The sequence below is a fragment of the Natator depressus genome, chromosome 14 (assembly GCF_965152275.1).
Source record: "Natator depressus isolate rNatDep1 chromosome 14, rNatDep2.hap1, whole genome shotgun sequence".
In the NCBI taxonomy this organism is placed as follows: domain Eukaryota; kingdom Metazoa; phylum Chordata; order Testudines; family Cheloniidae; genus Natator; species Natator depressus.
Genome location: NC_134247.1, coordinates 18,710,332 through 18,731,308, shown reverse-complemented (window position 1 = coordinate 18,731,308; position 20,977 = coordinate 18,710,332). Strand labels below are relative to the sequence as shown.

At 49.4% G+C, this 20,977-nt stretch overlaps 1 protein-coding gene across 4 annotated transcripts; it reads right to left on the bottom strand.

Moving 5' to 3' along the window:
• Nucleotides 1-10,470: 10,470 nt before the first annotated feature.
• On the bottom strand, nt 10,471-16,076 carry LOC141998138 (urotensin-2 receptor-like). 4 transcript variants are annotated; one of them, XM_074970778.1, is made up of 3 exons: nt 15,830-16,076; nt 15,117-15,400; nt 10,471-13,204 (listed from the first exon to the last, which is right to left on the bottom strand). In XM_074970778.1, exon 3 carries the CDS (start codon nt 13,026-13,028, stop codon nt 11,883-11,885), a length of 1,146 nt encoding a protein of 381 aa, XP_074826879.1. In that variant the 5' UTR covers nt 13,029-13,204; nt 15,117-15,400; nt 15,830-16,076; the 3' UTR covers nt 10,471-11,882. The 4 variants fall into 4 exon arrangements, with proteins under 4 accessions (XP_074826879.1, XP_074826878.1, XP_074826881.1 ...); XM_074970777.1 differs by lacking the exon at nt 15,830-16,076 and adding an exon at nt 15,685-15,740; XM_074970780.1 differs by lacking the exon at nt 15,830-16,076 and adding an exon at nt 15,685-15,740 and having other exon boundaries at nt 10,471-13,199.
• Nucleotides 16,077-20,977: the final 4,901 nt, after the last annotated feature.

Genomic DNA, 20,977 nt, shown 5'->3' with positions numbered 1-20,977 from the left:
TGCTGGGAGCTTCTCAGCCCCTTCCCAGTCTTCACTGCTCCACTGCCTCCGCCCCATGTCGGGGAGGGAGAGGGAGGAGCATGGCTGCAACCCCATTCACTTGCACGGGAAAAGCTGGAGCGTGGCTGCCATGCCGGGCTGTGGGAGAGAAGACACCAGGAGACCGCTTGCTATGGGGAGAGGTACAGTCCCGTCCCCCCCACATTGCACCTCACCAGGGGCCAGTGGCTGCGCCCCAGCTCGGGCTGGGAGTGCCATACCTGGCGGAGGGTCTCGTGCTTTCCTGTGGAGGCTGTGTTTATATTTCTTTTCAATTAATTTTTTATGGAAAACACGAAGGTCAGCTGTAGGCAGGGAGTGCACTGAAGAGGCTGTGCCTACGGGTGTGAAAGGGGTAAATCCAGCCCTGCTTATGTTCTTCATGAAGGCAGGTGCACCATGCTGTTGCAATGACAATCCAGGAAGTAAGAGCAAGGCCTGGGAGAATTTAACAGCTCAGGTTCCTTTGGAATCATAAATTGCGATGGAAGCTCCCAGCAGAGAGAGGAAACTCGAAGTTAGAGCTGACAGATTTCTGATACTACAAGGACTGTCTGCTGTAATGTCACTTGGCTTGTCATCTTGCTGAGCTCTTTGGACTCTGGTACAAAGGTACCTCAGTATATGTGTGACTTATGGCCAGACCTCACATATTAATGCAGCAGTTCACAGTGAATGGATTGTTCTATCACTCCCCTAGATGACTGTTATCACTGCAAGGGATATTTGTATTCCAATGATCCTTTCTATTGTAGAAAGTATAGAACAGTGGAAATTGGGGCATTTAGTAGAAATATAAGCTCACGTTCTCTTCTGGTATAAATTTGGTACCATTGCATTGACTCCAGTGCAGATGCACTAATCTGGGCCAGCAGAGAATTTGGCCAATAGACCATTTTCTCTTTTTTTCTTGGTTTTCTGGGTGAATGTAGTGCTTATGAGAGTAAGGGACTCATAGCATTTGTCTGAGTCCTGGCATAAGCAGGCACTATGCAAATTTAAACACACTTGGATCTGCTAATGCCCCTTGATCATATACTGTACTATGCCTTGAGTTCTGGACTCCCCAGACAGCTTGGCCAATGTCCCTCAATAATAATGACCTGCTTTTCCAGACCTGGGCCCACACATTTCAGCCAACACTAGCTGAATAACCCCCCTGTTGTTCCAGTCGTGGGTTACTTCATGCACAGTGCAGGGGAGGGGGAAGCTTCCTGTGAATGGGGGGGGTGGGCAGAGGATAGCAGAGGGAGCAAGGGAAGCTACTGACAAAGAGAGGGGTGGGGGAAGGGAGTCCTGGTAGTTCCTACTGCTGTTCCTATGACAGTTCCTCAGTGACTGGTACCCTGTAACATCCCTGGGAGCAGGCTTCCTGTGCTCTGACACCCCTGCTTCCCACCCAAGTGCCATTGTCCTGTCCTATCCCATATCACCTGTTCCCCCAGTGGCTGTCATGCATGCTCCTGCCACTCCCCTGGGCTGGGTGTCTCCACTGGGACCCGCAGTGGCTGGAAGGTGGGACCAGGCTGGGGCAGGGAGTCCTACCTGCTCCCTAGTGGCTGGCCTGATTTTTTGAACCATGGGGGGTCTCTCTGCATCCAGCCCCTCCTTCAGGTCCCACTCTTGTCTCTGCTCCTCACCCCACTGCATGCATGCGGGGCGTGGAACGTAGCTGAGTCCCTCTCTCACCTCTGTGAGATATTGTAGGGGCAGAAAACATTGGGGGTAATGGAAACATAGATCTGCACGTCAATATTTCCATTGTGGGGGCACTAGCCCCCCAGTTCCATCCCCCCTGGCTGAGTCTAGCAGTGGTGCCAAATTATCTGGAGGGTTTCCAATATGCAGGAATTCGGATGAGATCTCCAAGGCTATTTTTCGCTCTTATCTTCTGTGGCATTTCTTCTCTCACCCCGGTGTAATTCAAAAGTCTCAAACGCACCAGCTCCAAAGTCAAATGCTAGTGCACTGCCCTGTCGCACTGCTGCAGCCCTCAGAAAGATGGTTGCTGAGTGAAAATACCAAAGTATGTTGTTCCAGCTGTTCCAATTCTAAGAGTGCTTTGCATTGCTACCTTCAGCTGCGTTGTCCTGGGCACTGAATTTTCTCCAAGCTGTACTCTGGAAGCAGAACTGAGACTCAAGTCCAAGGGTATCCCAGCATAGCAGTGACTCTCAGACCCTTGCAGACATTTTGCATGCAACAATTCTATTTGAAAAGTGCTGATAGTTAATGTTTTAGGCTCTTTTGAGCAGGAAGCCATGAAGAAGGCAGACACAGTGATCAGCTCGAGTCTGGGTGGATGCATCTCTCTGCTTTTTTGGGATAAACAAACCCCAGAAAAATGGAGGCTGAGTGCACCCTTGCTTACGTGGAAACCATTCAGCACAGCCAGCCCTCTGCCCACCTGCCTTTTGTCAGTTTCATGCGTGGAGCGAAATCAGCCTTTGGGAATCGAAACAAGCACCGGTTCTGGCAAAGGAACATGCACATGGGCATGAAAGGGATAGATGCTGCCTTCAGCTCTCAAGGAATGGGGATTGGCTCTGCCAATAGGCTATAGAAGAGGGAGCTGCCTTGAGGTTTCTTCTTGAAGAGTGGGCCCAAGGTTTAAGAGGGGAAATGCTAATTTGTAGTTAAATACTGTCCTCTCACCCTTGGGTCTCAAAGCACTTAACCCACATTCCCAGTCAAGTGCCAACATTAGGCTCACATTTTCAGAAGGGGTCCCTCCATTTTTGGGTGCCCAACTCAAGTCAACTTTAGTATTTCACAAACCTGAAAAATCAGGTCTCAGGTGTCTGCAGGCTGTCATCCAGAACTGGCCCCTGATGCCAATACATTGTCTCTCTCTCTCTCTGAAGGTTACGTAAACACTTGTTCTCCAACAGTTTTTACTGGCGAACCAGGGTATATGTTTGTCACTGCCAGAATTTCTATGACAAAACCTTGGACTTCTCAGCTTTGTAAATAAAATATCAATGGTTGTCTGCACCCATTACTGAGCAAGGCTCTTCCTTTGACTTTTACATATTTGGTTGTTAACTTGGGATTTTGTGATCTTTAGAGACACTTTTAACCTATTAATGGCAGCTACTTACCACTTAGCTAACAGACACTAAATCTAATAGCAATTAAAGTTCTGTCTGCCATGGCTTTTTCCTTTTTAAAACTAAATTGGGGATGTTGGCAATTTTTTTTGTCCTGGCAAAACCATGATTTCCCAGGACAAACAACCCGCCTTCTGGATGAAAAATGGTTGGAATGACTGAGTTGAGCAGTAAGAGTCTATTCTGAGACATAAACTTGATCTAATTCAGTGATGTGTTGACTAATTATTTCCCAGCTGTTATAGTAAAGCTCCTTTCAGTCAGAGATGCTCTTATGTGATGCTTTGTTGTAGGCAAACCAAAATAAAATCAAACTGTCATTTAAAATAAATGGTTAGCATGGCCTACTCTTTTCATTTTCCGTTGTGACGCTGAGAGTGACACTTAGCTACAGGCTGTAGCGTTTGCAGTTTAAACCATGCAAAACAAAGGAGAAAATATGAATTTCTAATGGATATTTTGTTTTTACACAGCGAAGTGGAACTCCAGTGGGAGAGCACAGGGAGGGATTTCAGTTTAATCTCTACATTTGCACATTCAGCCTGGAGCAAACCTGTCCCTGCATCACAGACCGAGGGTGGGTGTGTGTGTGGCGGGGGAGGGGGGACTTATACAGTGGATCTGCTGTGATTCTGCTGTACAGGGTGGGGGCAGCACTGGAGGAGCCTGAATGGAGGAGCCACTCACAGCTCTGGTGGGCTGCATGTTTCGAGTCTTTGGCTGCATCTGCACCACGAGCTGTGGTTGATTCCCCGTTCGTGTACGCTTACCTGCGGTAGGTCTCAGGTGAGCTAGTGTGCTAAAAACAGCAGTGTCGCTGTGGTATCCCGGGCAGTGAGAGCCCCGGGCTAGGTTCCAGGAGTGCAAACCCTGTGGATGCGTACTCAGGGTGGCCAGCCTGTGCTACCCCTGCCTGCACTACTGCAGCTCTATTACTATTTTGATCATGCCAGCTCATATGAGACCGCGTACGCGAGCTGGGACTCACTCCCTAGCTTGTCGAGTCGATGGACAGCACCTGGAGAGTTCATCGCTGTATGGATCTTCTGGTCTTCCCCCTTAAGCTGTAATGGCCCTGCTCCTGCTCCAAGCGCTTGGGAGGGTTCCGTCTGCTTTTGGCCCCGTGGAGTTTCCCCAGCATCTGACCAAATTACTTGGGGTGGCTGCTGGGATCATACCACATGCACTGATGGAGCCTGATCCCAGTGGGAATCTTCCCATATACTTCAATGGCCCATAACATTTTCAGGGGACGTGCGATCAAGGGGTGTGTGTAAAAATGAATTCACCATGGCCATGGAACTAGGCAGACCACCCCTTCCCTTTATTAACACAGAGGGGAAATGCCCCAATTTCAGTTGAGAGTGGAGGGAAGAGTTTGCCTAAGCGACATCCTACCCCCTCCTTCTGAACCTATACAAGATCCCACACCTGCGGTCAAAGGGGTAGGGGTTTGAGAGGCTGGGCACAGTTGGTTGAGAAGTGGACAGAAGGAGGAGATGGTCACTGTATGGGCCCCATCCCTTCCAAATCCATGGGAAAATCCTTGCAGGGATTAATCCAGCCTCTGTTTTAACTGGCAACCATGTTGTAAAACCTGGATGCTATATTTTTGCATAAGACCTCTCAGAGATTGGCACATGCAAGATTGAATTTGGAGGGGCAGTAATGATTGGCATTGTTTGGCATTGGCAGCATCTCCAGTGTCTCACACAACATGAAATAGATAGGTGGCATAAAGTGACACAAATAGGTGGGGCCAGATCTCAGCTGTGGCTGGAGCAGCACTTGGCATATCTTTGTAAGGGATGTGTATATGCCAAGGTGGCTTTAAGGCAAAGCTGATCTAATACAACAGAGGATCTGGCCCCTGTCTTTCCAAAGCACTTCACTCGGAAATATATTGCTTGAGAACTGTAAAGAGATTGCACTTCTGGTTAATTAATTCCGGGGCTGCATTGATCCCAGAGAGAGATGGCCAATAAGATTTTATTTACCAGGGGACATGGGTCTTGAAGTTATTTATTAGCTCTTACCCAGACCAGGAGGAGTTTGGACTGAATGAGGAAAACCAGAGCGAGGGCCTCAAGGTTTGGCCCTGTATTTTTGAAGAATAAAAAAAGGAGCCCAGACAGATGTGCGCACTAATGTAGTGAGGGAGCCTCAAGCCTAGGGTTCACAGTCACGGCTGGTGTGTATTTATATACAGCTGCAGGTTTAATGGTGGTGACAAGTCCCAGCCTGACAGCCCTGCAACTTGAATATTGAACTCTGTGTCTGTGGAACAGGGACAACACATCAGGAGGAGTGAGCTTCTCCAGACGGCTCTCCCAGGGTGAGAGCTGAGTATCCAAGGCCCCTTCAGACCTTGGCCGCTGCACGGAGACTGCCAGCAAGGGGCGAATGAAATAGTGCAGGTTGTTTTGTGACATGCACCCCTTCCCCTTCCAACATGGATTGAGATCACAAATTTGTTTAATGCAGGCCACCCATCAGCATCCAGATAGTAGCACAACTGACCCAGCCTGGTACTGAACTAGTGATCTAGAGATGAAAGGCTCTGTAGAGCCCCGTTCCTAATCCAGCCACTCCATGAACAGCTGGCTTTAACAAAGGAAACCAAACTATAAATGTTGATTATTTTTGTCCAAATTCTCTACTAGGAGCAAGAGCCAAGTGTTTTTAGCAATGAGCTTCGGAAGGATTCCCACCCTCTTAATTCCCGTGGGGAGTGAAGTGAGACAGCTGCAAGTTTGGGGCTCCCGCTGGGAGCTGGTTTGGGTTTTTCCATGTTCCAAGTCACCAGCCTGGAGAGCGAAAGGCAGCTGTGGCAAAACAGTTTCTAGCTCCTGGTAGGAATGGCTGGAGAAATGAATGGCCCCTGAAGTCTGGTCTCCTGGCCAGTCCCAGCTGTTTCGGAAGAAAGATGTCAGTGCCCTCCTGGGCTCCAGTAACAGCCTTAACCATTACGTACATCGAAGGGCACACACTATTATAAAAGATGAAGGGCCAGAGGTGCAGTGTCCATATTTAAGGACCGAAATGAAAGGGGCCTGGCTTAGATTCACAGCTGCTGTCAAAGGCCCGTGGAGTCTGGCAGCCAGATTCTCCTCGTGACAGCACTTCAGTGGTGGCTAAAGTGGAGGAGATCTCAGTGGTGTGATCAAGAGGAGAGTTTGGCCCCACACACTGATTGTCTATTGACGCATGGTACCCAGCACACCCTAGCGTACACTATGGCTAGCCCTGACAGATATAACAGCCAACGCACATCTCCTCCTGCCAACAAATCACACAGCTGCCAGAGAGTTATGCTCCATCTTATAGTCAGTGTGTCCAGAGCACACAGGGCACTTCATACCATATATACAGGTATGTGTTTGATAAATAACACACACCTTTGTGCGTTCACAGCTCAGCTCACCTTCATAGCCAGAAAGGCTCTACACGCTGATTTCTGGGGGCAAGCAAACTGGCTGGTTTCATTCCTAGTTTGTTTGTCGCAAACTGACATGCCTGATGGATGTGTTCTTGTAGAAGGCAAGCTCCCTGGGGCAGTGTAGTGGGGCAATTGCCCCACTCCTGCAGAACGGGGTTAAAAGCACCCCTAGAGAGGGCTGTGGCTGAGAAATGGAGTGAGAACAGCTGGGGGAAGCTGTAGGGAAGCAGCCACAGCTGTGGCCAGCTCAATTAGGGCCCAGCTGGCCCTTATAAGAGGGCTGTGGGCAGAAGTTGAGGAGTCCTACTCTAGCCCTGGAGTGTGAAGGGCTAGCTGCCTGGGAACAGGGTGGTAGTGCAGTGGAAGGGCAAAGGGAGCTGGGGACCTCCAGCCTGATAAACACCCAGGCTGTAGGCCTTGGGGCTGTAGAGGGGCAGCCTGAGGATAGGCAAAGGCAGCAGGTCCTAACCCCTTGCCAATCATGAGTGGCCATTACACTGCAGTCTGCCCCAGTGAGCGGGGGCTAGATGATGATGGGCAGTAACCACTGAGGCAGGTGGGTTTAGAGGGTGGGGGTTCCCCTGGGGGGGAGACCCAGAGTGGGGGTCCTGCTGGGGTAGATCCCCAGGGAAAAAGGCACCGGGGTCCGGGAGGGACACGGGCCCAGTGGCAGGTGAGACACCGGCTTACAGAGGGTGCTCCAATGCTGGTGAAGAGCTAATTCCCTGGATGACCAGCAGGAGGTGCCGCACCAGTGAGTCTCACCCTGCTACAGGCAGGGACTGTCTTTTTAGTCTGTGTACACACAGTGGCTAGCATAGTGGTGTCCTGGTTGGAGCTGAGCAGGAATTTTTTGATGAAACATTTTTCATGGGAAATGTAGCTCAGGTCCAAGATGGAATTTCTGATCAAAACAAGAGTGAGACCCAGAACAGCCAACAACCCAGTGACTAGGGCACTCACTTGCCATGGGGGAGGTCCAGGTTCAAGTCTCTGCTCTGAATCAGGGACTCAAACCAGGGTGTCCCAGGCCACTTGGATCCACCTCCACAGTGTGTCAACCAGCACAGCCACACTGGTGTGTGTGTGTATATATAAACCACCAGCAAATTACTGCCCATCCTTTCCCCCCTGCAGGAAGGGAGTTTGCCTAAGAGGGATGTCTCTGAGCCCCAGTGCCTCCTGGGAACGCTCCTGGCATGGTGCAGTTCTGCACCCATGAAGGCCCCCAACTGGCCTGCAGTTCTAGTCACTGCAATCCCCACCACAGGGCAGAAACCCTCAGCAGAATAGGTGAAAATGTAAGACTTCAGGAAGATGAAAGGGCTCCTGGTCTGATCCAATGGAATGGGGACTCAGATCAAGTAGGATACAGCCGTGCGGACAAATTCTGGGACATCCCCCCACAGAGTTCCCATTGATTTCTAGTGAGTGTGATCCGTGCATGCAAATATGAGGCCAGAACTGAGCCATTAAGTATTTGAATAATCATAGATTCCTGCCAGAAGGGCACAATAATGATTTTACAGATATCACTAACCAAGTAGTTTATGTCCGTCTACAAGAAGGCAGCTCCTTCTTTGTACTTCGCAGACAGTAATAAACTGCTCGGATGCTAGGGTTGTCCTTTGCACTTGCAGGCTCTCTCTAGTTACTGCCTGCTGGCTTTGAGCAAAGCCTGGGCATCCATTTTACTACACTGAAGTGCAACTGATGCCACAAGCGATTCCTGGATGGTGCAAACCTAAAGGACCTGCTGTATGGGGCTAACCAGGCTGGTCAGAGGCTTACATTTGTTTTGTAGACACAGAGTAATCTCCCCTCGATACCCCCATGCAGCTGCTATAGATTTGAATGTGTCAAGTAGTAAAACAGACCCCTTGATCGAGTGCACAGGAAGGTTTAAAGGTTCAGATGAAATGTGCCATCATTGGGCATTGAAGTGTCTTGGATTTCAAATGCCACCAGTGATCGTCCACTTGCCTGCAGGAGTCTGGTATTCTTGTGACTTTGTGTCCATGTTGCTTGAACTGTGACCCTCCCACTGAGACCCCAGCTTGGTTAGAAATAGAAAACAGAGGGGCTGCTGCCCTTCACATGTCATCCGAGCACAGCGCATCTTGTCCTGTCCCCTGGGAGCACTGTGGGGAAGAATGCAATGAGGCCTCAGTTCGGAATACAGCCAGGAGACACAGCATAAATCAGGAGAACTTAGCACTTCCTGCTCGCCGCAGACTGCCCGTCAAAGCCGCAGGCTGGCTAGCTTCACGTTACATAGCAGGGCTTTTGCGTCAGCCAAGCGTTCAGTGGTGCACAGATTTTGTTGAATGTAGGGCTGGTGTGTTGGATGTTTTAGGCCTTCGGTATTTTATGAAGGATGGGATATTTTGGAGCCATTTTGATTTCACTGGGCCTGATTCTTGGAACAACCCCATTGAGGGCAATGGGGTTATGCTAATTTTTGCCAGGTGAGGATCTGATCCTGTTTCTTTTAATAACCACTCTCCAGCATCCCCCCTCTGGGCTGCAGAGGCCTGATAGGCCCAGTTTTCCAAAAAGGCCTCTAATTTTCAATGTCCAGTGTTGGACACCTTGGGCCCAGGGGTGAAAGTAACTTAAGGGACTGACCGGTATGCAGGGTGGCGGGGGTCCTGAGCAAGGTGTGTGTGTGTGGGGGGGCTCAACCAGAAGGGGCGGGGCCTTGGGTGGAAGGGGCAGGGCTGGGGCCAGACTCCCCCAGCCAGCCCTTCAGTGTGGCCCGGTGGCGATTTAAAGGGCCCTGGGGCTCCGGCCCTTTAAATCGCCGCTGGAGCCCTGGGGCTCCTGGCCACCACCGCTACCCCAGGGATCCGGCAGCGATTTCAAGGGCCCAGGGCTCCCAGCTGCCACTACCTTTACCCCGGGGCTCCGGTGGCAATTTAAAGGGCCCGGGGCTCCCCGCTGCTGCTACTGATACCCCAGGGCTATGACAGCGATTTAAAGGGCCCAGTGCTCTGGCTGCTGGCACAGTAGCGATAGCTGCGGCCGGGTGCCCTGGGCCCTTTAAATCGCTGCTGGAGCCCCAGGGCTCCTGGCTGCCGGCGGTAAGGTTGGCTGTGTACTGACTCTTCCCGGTACGCCGGACCGGACTGGACCGGCTTACTTTCACCTCTGCTTGGACCAGATTTTCAAAAGAGCTCAGCGCCCAACTGCTCCTACTGAGGTGTCTGGATGAGAGGCTGGGTTTTCAAGTGTGTTCAGGACCCGGTAGCTCCCATTTGGGACAATGAAAGCTGCTGGGAGCTGAGCCCTTTGGAAACCCTGGCCATTTTATGGAGGTGTTTAAATGGAAGCTGCGCTCTCTTGAAAATCTGGGCCCTGGAGCCTGACAGAGGTGCTGAGTGGCTGAGCCTCCTTTTGCCTTCAAGAGGTGCACCCTGGAAATGGGGGGACCTCCAAACTCGAGGCCATGTTTTAAAACTTGACCCTCGATAAAGACACAAGTAAAATGAGTGAGCACTGTGTAGATGTCAGGATAAAGTGCTCCCCTTGAGCAAGCCACTGCACTGCCCCGTGCCTCAGTTTCCCCATACGTAAAATAGGGATAATGATATTGACCTCTTTTGTCTAGTGCCTTGAGAGCTACAGATTAAAGGGTCTGTGTAAAATCCAGGGATTATTATGTGCTTTCACTATCTGAAATCAGGAAAGAGCGAGTTATGAAGAGCACTAATTGCTCTTGAAGAGCATCTGCATCTGTAGGAACAGTTTTCAGAGTAGCAGCCGTGTTAGTCTGTATCCGCAAAAAGAAAAGGAGGACTTGTGGCGCCTTAGAGACTAACAAATTTATTTGAGCATAAGCTTTTGTGAGTTACGGCTCACTGCATCAGTGTGACTAGTGGCTAGAGCAGGGGACAGGGACTCAGAAGATGTGGGTCCATTCCTGTTTCGGCAGCTGACTTGTTGTGTGACGGCAAGTCAATGAAACGCTGTGCCTCAGCTTCCTTGTGCATAACACGGAGACGAGAATGTTTCCCCTCCTTGGTAACGTGCTTTGAGACCTCAGCTGGGGGGTTGCTAGATCATGCAGAGAATTCTTTTTAAAAATGCACAGGAAGTGTTATAGATACAGCTTCCCTTATCCCCAATCACAGTGAAAATGCTCTGTACAGGAACAGAAGGTTACCAGCGACTTCGGATAAGTGAGTGCAGTTCATCCACCAGGGGAATGTTCCTCGCTCACAGCATCTCAGAGTTTGACCCCATGCCTTAATTTGCTTCTAATTCTGTCCTTTGCTGCAATTCCTTTTGCATGGCATAGCGTTATCACAGGGAATGGGAGCCAGGGGTCAAAGCGATAGGAGGACTCGTGTTGGTTCTGTGAGCATCTAAGGGGAGCTGGTCTTAGGCGCCATTGGAGAAAGCTCAAAATATCACTCTCCGAGATGAGTGCTTGGTTTGAGGGGTGTTACTAATGTTGACGATGCCTGTCTGTCCTGTTGCTAATGGGATCAGCTGCCATTGATTCTCACTTGTGTATGGAGGGAGAATTCCTGGGGTAGGGGAAGGAAAGGTCACCCAGGGGTGTGAGTGAAAAGTTCTCCATTTCCTCCAGCACAGGAGGAATCTGAGGATCCTCCTTTGTGTGTTTTCTGACCAAGGCCGGGGTAATATCCACGCTTGGGGCCTGATTCTCTTCCCATGTACACCAGTAGGTTGCTACTACCAGTAACCATTACAGTAACTAGAATGAAGGAGAATCAGGCACAGTGGATTATTACCACTGTAAAAACCAGGGTGAGTTAGTCCAGAACCAGCCACGCTTCCCTCAAACCTCCCGGTAACCTCCCTGCAAAATTCAAACTGGATTAACACATACGTCAGAAACACAAGCTGCTTTTTCTTTAATTGTACTGCTTTCACTTCTTGTACAACCAGCCACGACTAGTCTAGCATTACTGTTTAAAAACAAACAACAAATAAAACCATCTAAGCCAATATTTCAATAACTTAATTTTAAAATGTTGTGGGACAGCTGTAATCATAAAAAAAAAGTGTCAATATTACAGGCTCTCATTACAGATGGGAGAGAAATACACCATAAAAAAATGAAAAAAGCAAAAGGCTTTGGGTGAGCAGCAAAATCCATGGCACTGGAAACAAATGAGTGCAGATTGCTATGGCACAATCTCTGGACTCAGCGTTAACACATTATGAATCTGCTGAGACTTTGCCTTTACAATGTTGCCCTTTCAAGCAATGCAACACTGAAGTCAATATTGATTTTTTTTTTTTCTTGGAGATGTATTTTACTTTCAAGCACTGTTTCCCACAGGAACATGAGTGAGCACGTAGGTCTCTGTGCAATGCTGACTGCTCGTGGAAAGGGATCTCCCAGAAATCCTCTGAAATCGATTCCTCCTCTGGAAGTACCCGCTGCTGCTATGGAAAGAGCGTTGTCTGTTCCTCAAGTATTCCTTGTAGTTTTTGGTCAGCAGGGTGTAGAGGAAAGGGTTGATGCAGCTGTTGCTGTAGGTCAGGCAGGTTGTCAGATAGTTAATGTTCCTCATGGCCTTGGGGGACAACGGGAAGGATTCGTAATATTGGAAGAGAAGCTGCCAGATCCAGAAGGGCAAGAAGCAAGCCCAGAAGACCAGCACTATCGTGAAAATTAGATACAGCACTTTTTGGTTAGGCAGCCGCTTGGTCTGTTTGAAAGAGGCTGTTTGGGACACCCAGTAGGTCCTGGCTAGTCTAATGTAAAGGTATCCAATGATCACCCCTGGGCCCACAATGCTGGTACAGAAGAGGATGGTCAGATAGATTTTGTAGGACAGCTTGCTCCAGGTGGGCATGCAGATGCTTTTGCTGTCTCTTTGCACCAGCTGGATCATGATGAGCATCGGGAGCGTGAGCAGCAGAGACACCACCCAGATGACGACGGCAATGGCTTTCCGGTAGCTTTTGGACCTCTTCACCGTGTCCAGGGGCTTCAGCACTGCGAAGTAGCGCTCTGTACTCATGACTGTCAGGGTGAAGATGCTGGCGTGCATGGTGAGGAAATCCAGACTGAACAAGATGCGGCAGCCGACATCTCCAAAGTACCATTCCTGGATGAAGTATGTTCCAACGATGAAAGGGATGGTGAGCAGGTAGAGCAGATCTGCCAAGGCAAGGTTAATGATGTAAATGTACATAGAGGCAGAGTATCTCAGGTAATGGCACATCACCACCAGGGTGTAGACATTGCCCGTCACACCGATCACACACATAATGGAGAGGATAGTCCCGATGGTGCAAGTGGCTATCATGTCCTCCATTGAACTGGTGGCTGGAGCACTGTCCTGGGTGGCATTGTAGGAAAGGTTGGGGCTGATTTTGAATGGGCTCCCTTCACTTGCCTCCGTGGCCATCAGGGTGGTTGCTGAAAACCTGTTCTCTAGCTCTTCATTTACAGACATCCTCTTGAACAGCTAACTCAGCTGCTCTTCTCATAGCTTGGGTGTTCCCAGGTCAGTTCTTTCAAGCTGGGGGAGTTGAACAGGTACGAGGAGCAGGATCATTTCTTAGCAGGTTTTCATCGGATGGAGAAAGGACTCCCTGACAATGATCTGCAGAACGGATCCCAGTTTCTACACTAGGCAAAATGTATCAGAAAAACAGTGAGTTAGATGTTTGGCAAAGCAGCAGAGAATATTATGCAGTAGCCACCCCTCTCTGAGGCACATTTTTGCACCGCTTGTGCAGGCTGCAGATGTTCTGCAGTGTGCAAAGATACACGTGATTTTTTTGCAAGATCAGGCTGTGGAGGGCCCTACCCCTCACTATAGGGCCATTTCCCAGGTTGCTAGTCAGAGGGAAGCATAGGATGCAGATCACGAAAGGGTTTTATAACCACTACCCCAAGACTAGACAGGCTTCAATTTGGTGTTGAAAAAGAAAGGCTTTCTGAGGTTTAACAGCCATCACCATTATGAAACCAGTCTGCTCTGGCAATTTCTAAACTTCCTAATATGAAGGAGTCTAAGACATCGTGAAGAGGGATAACAAGCATTCAATTAACATCCTGCATCCAAATCTCTCTGTATTTTGTGTGAGTGTGATACACACAGACTGAGTTCTACACAGCAGCCTTACACAGAGAGGTCATGCTCTTCACAGAACAACTTTTCTCTGAGGTTCTTACTATACACAGATTGCAATTTGCACATGGTAGTTAACTGAAAAAAAAATCAGAACTTATACTCTACTTGCATATAAAGCCATGCTATTGGTGAATTCACTAAAAGTGAGTTCTACTGTGAGTGTATATACAATTGTTATGTATTTTGACTCAGTGAGAATAAATCTGCATACTCTCTTTCTCTCTCTTTGTATGCAGACACACTTTCTATAGTGCCTGAATTTTCAAACCCTTTGGACCTGGTGCTCTCCATGAAGACCTCCCCACATGCTCTGTGTTTGCATTATATATTTTTACTCACTTAAGCCCAGGCTGCCCCTTCCCCTGGAAAAACCCACAGGAGAAGGCTCTGGAGTACCTAATCTATGCCAGGCTGCCCCCAGCTGAGATTTCCCTCCACATTGTCCCCTCAGGCCTGATCATGAGAGAGGCAATGGGGTCAACCCCCAACCGGGGCAGATCCCTGAGAGGGTTAGTGCTTCCACAGCAGCTCTGGTTCTTGCCCTTCCTCCCATTAGCTCCCTGGCAATGGACCCAAAGTGCCAGGGGCCCTTCCCTGGCTATGGCTGCAGGCAGGGTGGGAACAACACTACAGCTGCCATAGAGCCCGAGGGTGGAGGATATGCACCCGCACCCCATGGCTTGCCCACCCCTCCACCTGGCCCACCCAAACACCACTGCTCCCCCAGGGTCTGGCAGTGCCAATGAGGCTTGTGCAGAGGGTCCATATACAGGGGCAGTCTGATGCCTAGAGACCCCCACCCCCTCCCCCGGCACAGCCCTTGGGGCAGGGGTACAGGGCACTAGACATTCCAACAAACCCATTAGCCGTGCCCAGCCTCTGCAGGGGCAAACACCCCCGGGGGCGGGGGGGGGGTCTGGGATCAGAGCCCAGCAGGGCCCGTTCTCCACCCAGTCTGGCCAGGTCTGCTCTGGTCCAGTCAAACCAGCCCGTCAGATGCTCCAGAGCCCAGCAGAGCTGCACAGCCCCTGCCAGCTCCCCCACGGGCACCTGCGCCCCGCCAGCTGCCCTCCCCTCCCTTAACCCTCCCTTCGCCCCGCTGCCGGGCCGCCCGGCAGAGCGAGCCGCACGGCAGAGACAGCGCCGCCCCCCGGGTCCCCAGCGCACCCCGTTAGAGCGCACCGCCGGCGGCGCCATGCGCCATCCGCGCCCCGCCAGCTCCAGCGAGCCGCCCCGGGGGGCTTGGCTCCGCTGGGGGAAGCCCGGCGTGCTCCCCGCTCGGTGGAGCGGCTCCGCTTCAGCCCCTGCTGGAGCTGGAGCTCGAGCTAAAGGCGGAGTCGCCCTGTCTTCACTGCGCTTGGAACCCGAGTTAGGAGCGCACCTGCTCGGGCAGCCCAGACCTACCTGGAGCGAAGGGCGGGGCGGGGCGGTGGGGTCTGTTCCAAGGGCCCGGCGCTCGGATCCTGCAGCCCCACTTGTTTTCGCTCTCGGCGCCTGAAGAGGAGCGCAGCGCTTGGATCAAAGGGCAGGTTTGCGGGGAGAGCCCGGCACCTCCCGTCCTCCGCTCCGCCTGCTCCAAGCGCCGTGTTCGCTCAGCCCCTGACAATGCTACTCCAAGGCTTCACCTGATCACACAGAGCCCACAGGCTGGGCGGCTCCCCAGGCTGGGAGTCGCAAAATTCAGCAACCTGGGGAAATCATGAGCGTTTTAAAGCAGGTAGTAGTAGTAGCTGGCATCACCCCACCCCCCATGCACCTACCCTACACACACGCACCCCCAGGCACCCCCTATACCCATCCCCATTCACCCCCATACACCCCTGTACACACCCCCCCCACTCACACACCTCTATACACCCCCATACACACACACACACTCAGTCATACACCCCCCATACACCCCCCCACCTCCCCATACACACACACACACACTCAGTCATACACCCCCCATACACCCCCCCCACACACACACACGCGTTCCCTCCAAGCAGCAGTTCAGAGCATCTCTCAGCAGTCAAGAGGCTTCCCAGCTGGTCCAGCCTGTTCCCCCAGCAATGCTTCGGTAGCCCCGGCACGTTCCATTTATCTATAAGAGGAACGAAGCTTCATGCTCAAACCTGGCTTTTAAATCCAGCTGCTGAAGTTTCCTAGGGAAAAAATAAAATGGTTTGTTTGTTTGTTTGTTTTTAAAAAGGGGGATCTGGGAGCCAGAACTTTCCAAAAGCGAGGACAAGCCTGGGCAGACAGCGAGAGACCTCTGTGCTCAGAAGCTACCTCGCCACGTGTGTTTGAAATTTGTGCCCTCTTTGCCTGCTATTTATGTTGCTCCATGACGTTCGACATCGGGTAGCTCTGACTGCAGCTAGCTGAGATCCTGTTTAAAGCAGTGGCATTTTGGTACTTGAGACTGGTTTGGCTGTCTCCCCACCTGACTGGCCACCACCCAGCTGTGAGACTTAACCCCCAGCACTAGTTATATTCAAAACCTCTAAGCCCCTATTTAGCCTGCCCAAACTGACGCAGATCTCCAAGCATTGGCTGAGAAAGGGCTAAATTCCCGTGGGGAGGTTTGCCTGGCCCAGGAAACTGTGTGCTCCTCGATGCTGATATCAGCTGCAAAGAGGAGTCTGAGTTTATTTCCACTGGAGAATTTATTGCCAGACGATCCTGCGTCTGTTGGGCTATCACGCACAATACCTTCTTTTTTAGCCCCACAATAGCAAACAGTTGTCCAAGCAGCGTAGGTTAAACTGATACCCTTTCATCAGTATTACAGAAGGGAAATAAAAACAGAGAGCAGCTGGAAAACACCATTCCGAAAGGGGCTGGGATTGAGAAATCACAAGGCTAAAGGGTCAGCAGGAATTTTTTTAGCAGCTGAATATTGGGAGGGTGGTTTGCAAATCCTGGGCCTAAACCCTGTCATTTACCCTGGCGTTATGACCCGGAGCTCCATTGACTTCAATGAAGTTGTTTCTGATTTACACCAGCATGAGTGAGAGGAGACTTGGGCCCCTTGGCCTCGATGGCATCACTCCTTATTTATATCATTGCCCGGGGAGACGCTAATCAGGCCCATAGTTTACTTTGCTGGGTTGCATTCCAATGGCAGCAGCAGGTAGATCAGTGGTTCTCAGACTACTGTACCCCTTTCAGGAGTCTGATTTGTGTACCCCCAGTTTCAGTTCACTTAAAAAGGACTTGCTTACAAAATCAGACATAAACATACAAATGTGTCCCAGCACACTTTTAATGAAAAATTGCTGACTTTCTCATTTTACCATATCATTATAAAATAAATAAATTGCAATATAAATATTGTGCAGTACTTACATTTCAGTGTATAGTATTTAGAGCGGTATAAACAAACCATTGCCTGTATGGAATTTTAGTTAGTACTGACTTGGCTGGTGCTTTTTTGTAGCCCATTGTAAAACTAGGCAAATATCTAGAAGAGTTGATGGACCCCCTGGAAGACCTTTGTGTACCCTGAGGGGTACGCAGACCTCTGGTTGAGAACTTCTGAGGTAGATGATACCTCCGAGCACAGATCACTCTGCTGTCTTTTATCTGAGCTGCCAGCACATGGCAGTGCTGTGGTCCATCCAGACCATTCCAAATTTCCATGTCTTGTGCGTTTATGCTCCCTCTTATCTCTCCATTACTAGCCAAGACTCAGTGGCCTGATTTAATTCCTTCTTTGGAATCGTTTCTTCTTCATTCTCCATTTTCAATATTCCTGCCTGCTGGGAGTTCTGGAGTTGCTAAGGTGTCTTCACTGCAGTGCTAACTCATGCTATCTCCAGGTGAATTAACGCCTCTCCAGTTAGCCTGGTTCCAGGGAGAATGGCCATGCCATGCAATAACACTCCCACTGCACAGAGCTGGCTTGTTGGCAGCTGATGAACTGTGCTAACTTGAGCCTTTTACCCTCTGTGGGCCAGCCAGCTCCAGTTGAAAGGGGAGTCAGGTGCCCAGCCTACCTATGACAGGTTCAGCTGAATGGTGAGGGTCACCCCAGCTCCACATGGGGTGGTTAGCTGCCTAAGTAGCTGGAAGGCAATTCATTAAGTAAGGAGAACTTGGTCCTCATAAAAGATTTGGGAGAGGTCAGTTGAAGAAAGCCCCTGAGGAGAAAGGAAGCTCCTAAGGAGGGGATCTCCTAGGGAGTCTGACCTAGGCAAAAGCTGTCCAGGCAGGGTTGCCTGGGAGAGACCCTGAGCAAGCAGGGAAAAGACTGCAGAGCTCTCCACACAGCAGAGAAGTATGAGGCCTTGCAGTGAAAGGAGCTGCTGCTAGCACCCAGAGACTTGTTTTGGGACTCACGTTTTATCTGGGCTCGGAGATAAGAACCTTTTAAACCAGTGTATAAGTGCTCCTTTCAGACGGCTTTAGTAAAGGGAGAAACTCTGCTGGGTTTCTCCTTGACCAGGCTGCTCAAGAGACTTAGTTGTTTCTTCATTGAAGGGGAAACTGAGGCAGGCCACAGCAGAGCTCAGGAGGCGACAGAGCTCCTGCTACACCACTACACTTATCTTAAAGGTTACATGTATGTGGATGGGACTCAAGTTAGGAGCAAGGCAACACTAGAGTGATAATTCAAGTTAACTCTGCAGCAAAGCCAAGCTCAAAGTCAACATCATTATTAGAGATGGGCCCAGCATCAAAACCCCCCATCCAAACACCCTGAAGTTTAGGGCTCATTGATCCAGATCTGAATTTTGCATCTAGGTCCCATCTCTTATTAAGATTGAAAACAGCTGATTTTGTTTACCAAACTGCCCCTCTCCTTCCACTGGCAAAAGAACAGACAGTCAATCTCAAAACCATTGCTCGTTTCCCCCCCACACGCACATCTCACAGGTAAGTCTGCTGCTATTCTGGATCTGGTTTGTTGTTCTCAATTGCAGTTCAGCTGCTGTGACTAATGTTGAGCATTTTGGCAGACTGTAAATATATCATCATCTTCCCTTCCTTCTTGTTAATGTCCTTTCCTCAGTTGTCAACTGCCCTGTTATTTCCTGCTGATCACTAGCAAAAACGGCTTTAAAAGAATTATAACTGGAAAGATTTTGGCAGCATCCTGTGGGTTATTATTTGGTAGGAAGAATTTTCTGCCAATCCATGTGCTTGCGCCTCTTGTAAGCGTAAACGTAAAGCAAGAGTAACCCCACTAATTCAATGAAACAGGGTTTTGTACCAATGTAATGTGTGAGTGAGAGGAGAACCAGTCCCTTTCACACTAATGCAATAATTAAAAATTTGCCTTCAGTGAAAAGGTTATTAATAAATAAACAAAATGTTAAAAACATCTTTTGAAATGTAAATTGGGACTGGGTGGCTGGGCTGCGCTGGCTAAATCCTTCATCACTAGGTTGGTGATTCTAATCTAGCCTGCCTCAAAGGTATCATTTATTGGTGGCTTGCGTGAAATGAACACGATGATCTCAGTATAGTTTCCAACAGATAGGTGTCTCTACTCCAGAAATGAGAGGGCTTTCTCAGGAGAGAGGTCAAGGTTCAGACGGGGCTTGAACTGTCTCCTCGGGCCTGGAGGTGGAGGTTTCATTGGCTGTGTACAACTACCTGCACTGATCCTGTTCTGTGTAAACAGAAGGCTTCTATCGTAGCAGCACTGAAAGGGCATGGATTATTTTTTTTAGAATAGTGTGGGCCATTCTCCAGATGGAAACACTTTGACTCGCAAACTCGGAGCCCTTTCCCTTGTGACCGTAAACGAAAGGGCCGTCTCCACTGAGACATTGCTCTGGTCAGTGAATGTTTCGCAGAATCCTTTGTAATCCTGCTCTCTCCATAGTTATGAAAGCAGTTGATGGTTGGCTTTCCACTCATGGCCTGTTACCCTGTGCAGCACCTAAAGCAGCTTTAAAAACACATGCATTTGTCATGTAATTCCGTTGTCTGTGCACATGGCACTTCCATTAGAGTTAACCGGGGCCACACATGCTCATCAGACAAAAGCACCTTGTGGCAGCCATTGCCGAGAAGCCTTGAGAGAGGTTTGGCAAGAGATGTGGCGTGAGTGTCAAGCTCAGGTTTCTATTCCTGGTTGTATGCTGATTTGCTGTTTGCCTTTGGCTAGTTCAGTTAGCCTCACTTTTATCATCTGCCAAATGGAGATTGGAAGAATCAGCATTCATTCATATTTGTAAAGTGCTCTGAGAACCTTAGACAGGAGTCCTAAGTAGAGCGGGGCTACTGGCTTTTTTTGGTTTGCTGTCAGTTTTGAAAAATTCAGGGGGCAGTTTTGGGTGAGCCCAAAACCACTACCTTTTTTTGACTTTTCGGGGAATTGAAAAGATTTGTTAAAAGTAATTTCAGGTCAAACAAGATGTTTTGTTCAGCCCCAGATGTTTCATTTTGATTGTGGGCGTTCTTAAACACTTTAAAATAAAAGCAGAGGAAATTTGGAAACAAAATGTTGTTTCGACCTCCCCCAGAAATGGAAAAATTTGTGTGGAAACGTGTGTGACCAAAACAATTTGTCAATATTGCAAAATGTTTTGGTCAATCCAAATCTGCATTTTTCATTGGGAAAAAAATTTTTGGCTGAAAAATTTCGCCCAGCTCTGGTCCCAAGCATTGTTGTTTGCAGCAGGGAACATCATCTCCTTAATGAGGAGTTAGATTGTGAACTCTTCAGGCCAGGGACCGCGTCTATGTGCTTGTATAGTACCTAGCACTATGAGATCCCTGATCCTGATTGAGGCTTTTTGATTTTACCACCATGCAAATAATGAATAAGTAATAAAAATAACCATAATGATGCTACAGCACACAAGGCAAGGGGGATCTGTTCTCCACAGTGGCACAAGAGAGAGACACCCTTCAATGTGATTGCTATTTCAAAGCTTACCTGAACTATCCAAACTTCTTGGGGCTACAGACCTGGGCTGTAACTCTCCCCAAACCCTGCTGTGCCACGTCCATGTCTGGCTACAAAAGTTGTGATAACTGATTTTCCTGTGACATTGAGCGCCCTGCCAGGCCCGGCCAGGCATATACATTTTGTCTTATTTTTTTCGTAAGACTTAGTAAAGTGCTTCTTTAGCACTGCAGGGAGCAGCCTGTGCAGAGGCAGGTAAAATGCAAAATAAATACGGGAAAGTATCCCAGGAACACTTCAGATAGAAACATTTTTGTTCCAGGTCGGCTCTAGAGGAGGACGGGGGTTGGAGCTGGGCAACGGTTCTCGTTTGTTTGACTTTTGTTAACACCAGGGGGAGTCATGCCAATGGTATTTT

What these genes read in the sequence shown, in the direction of transcription:
- LOC141998138 (XM_074970778.1), bottom strand. Translation starts at nt 13,028, where the DNA reads ATGTCTGTAAATGAAGAGCTAGAGAACAGGTTTTCAGCAACCACCCTG.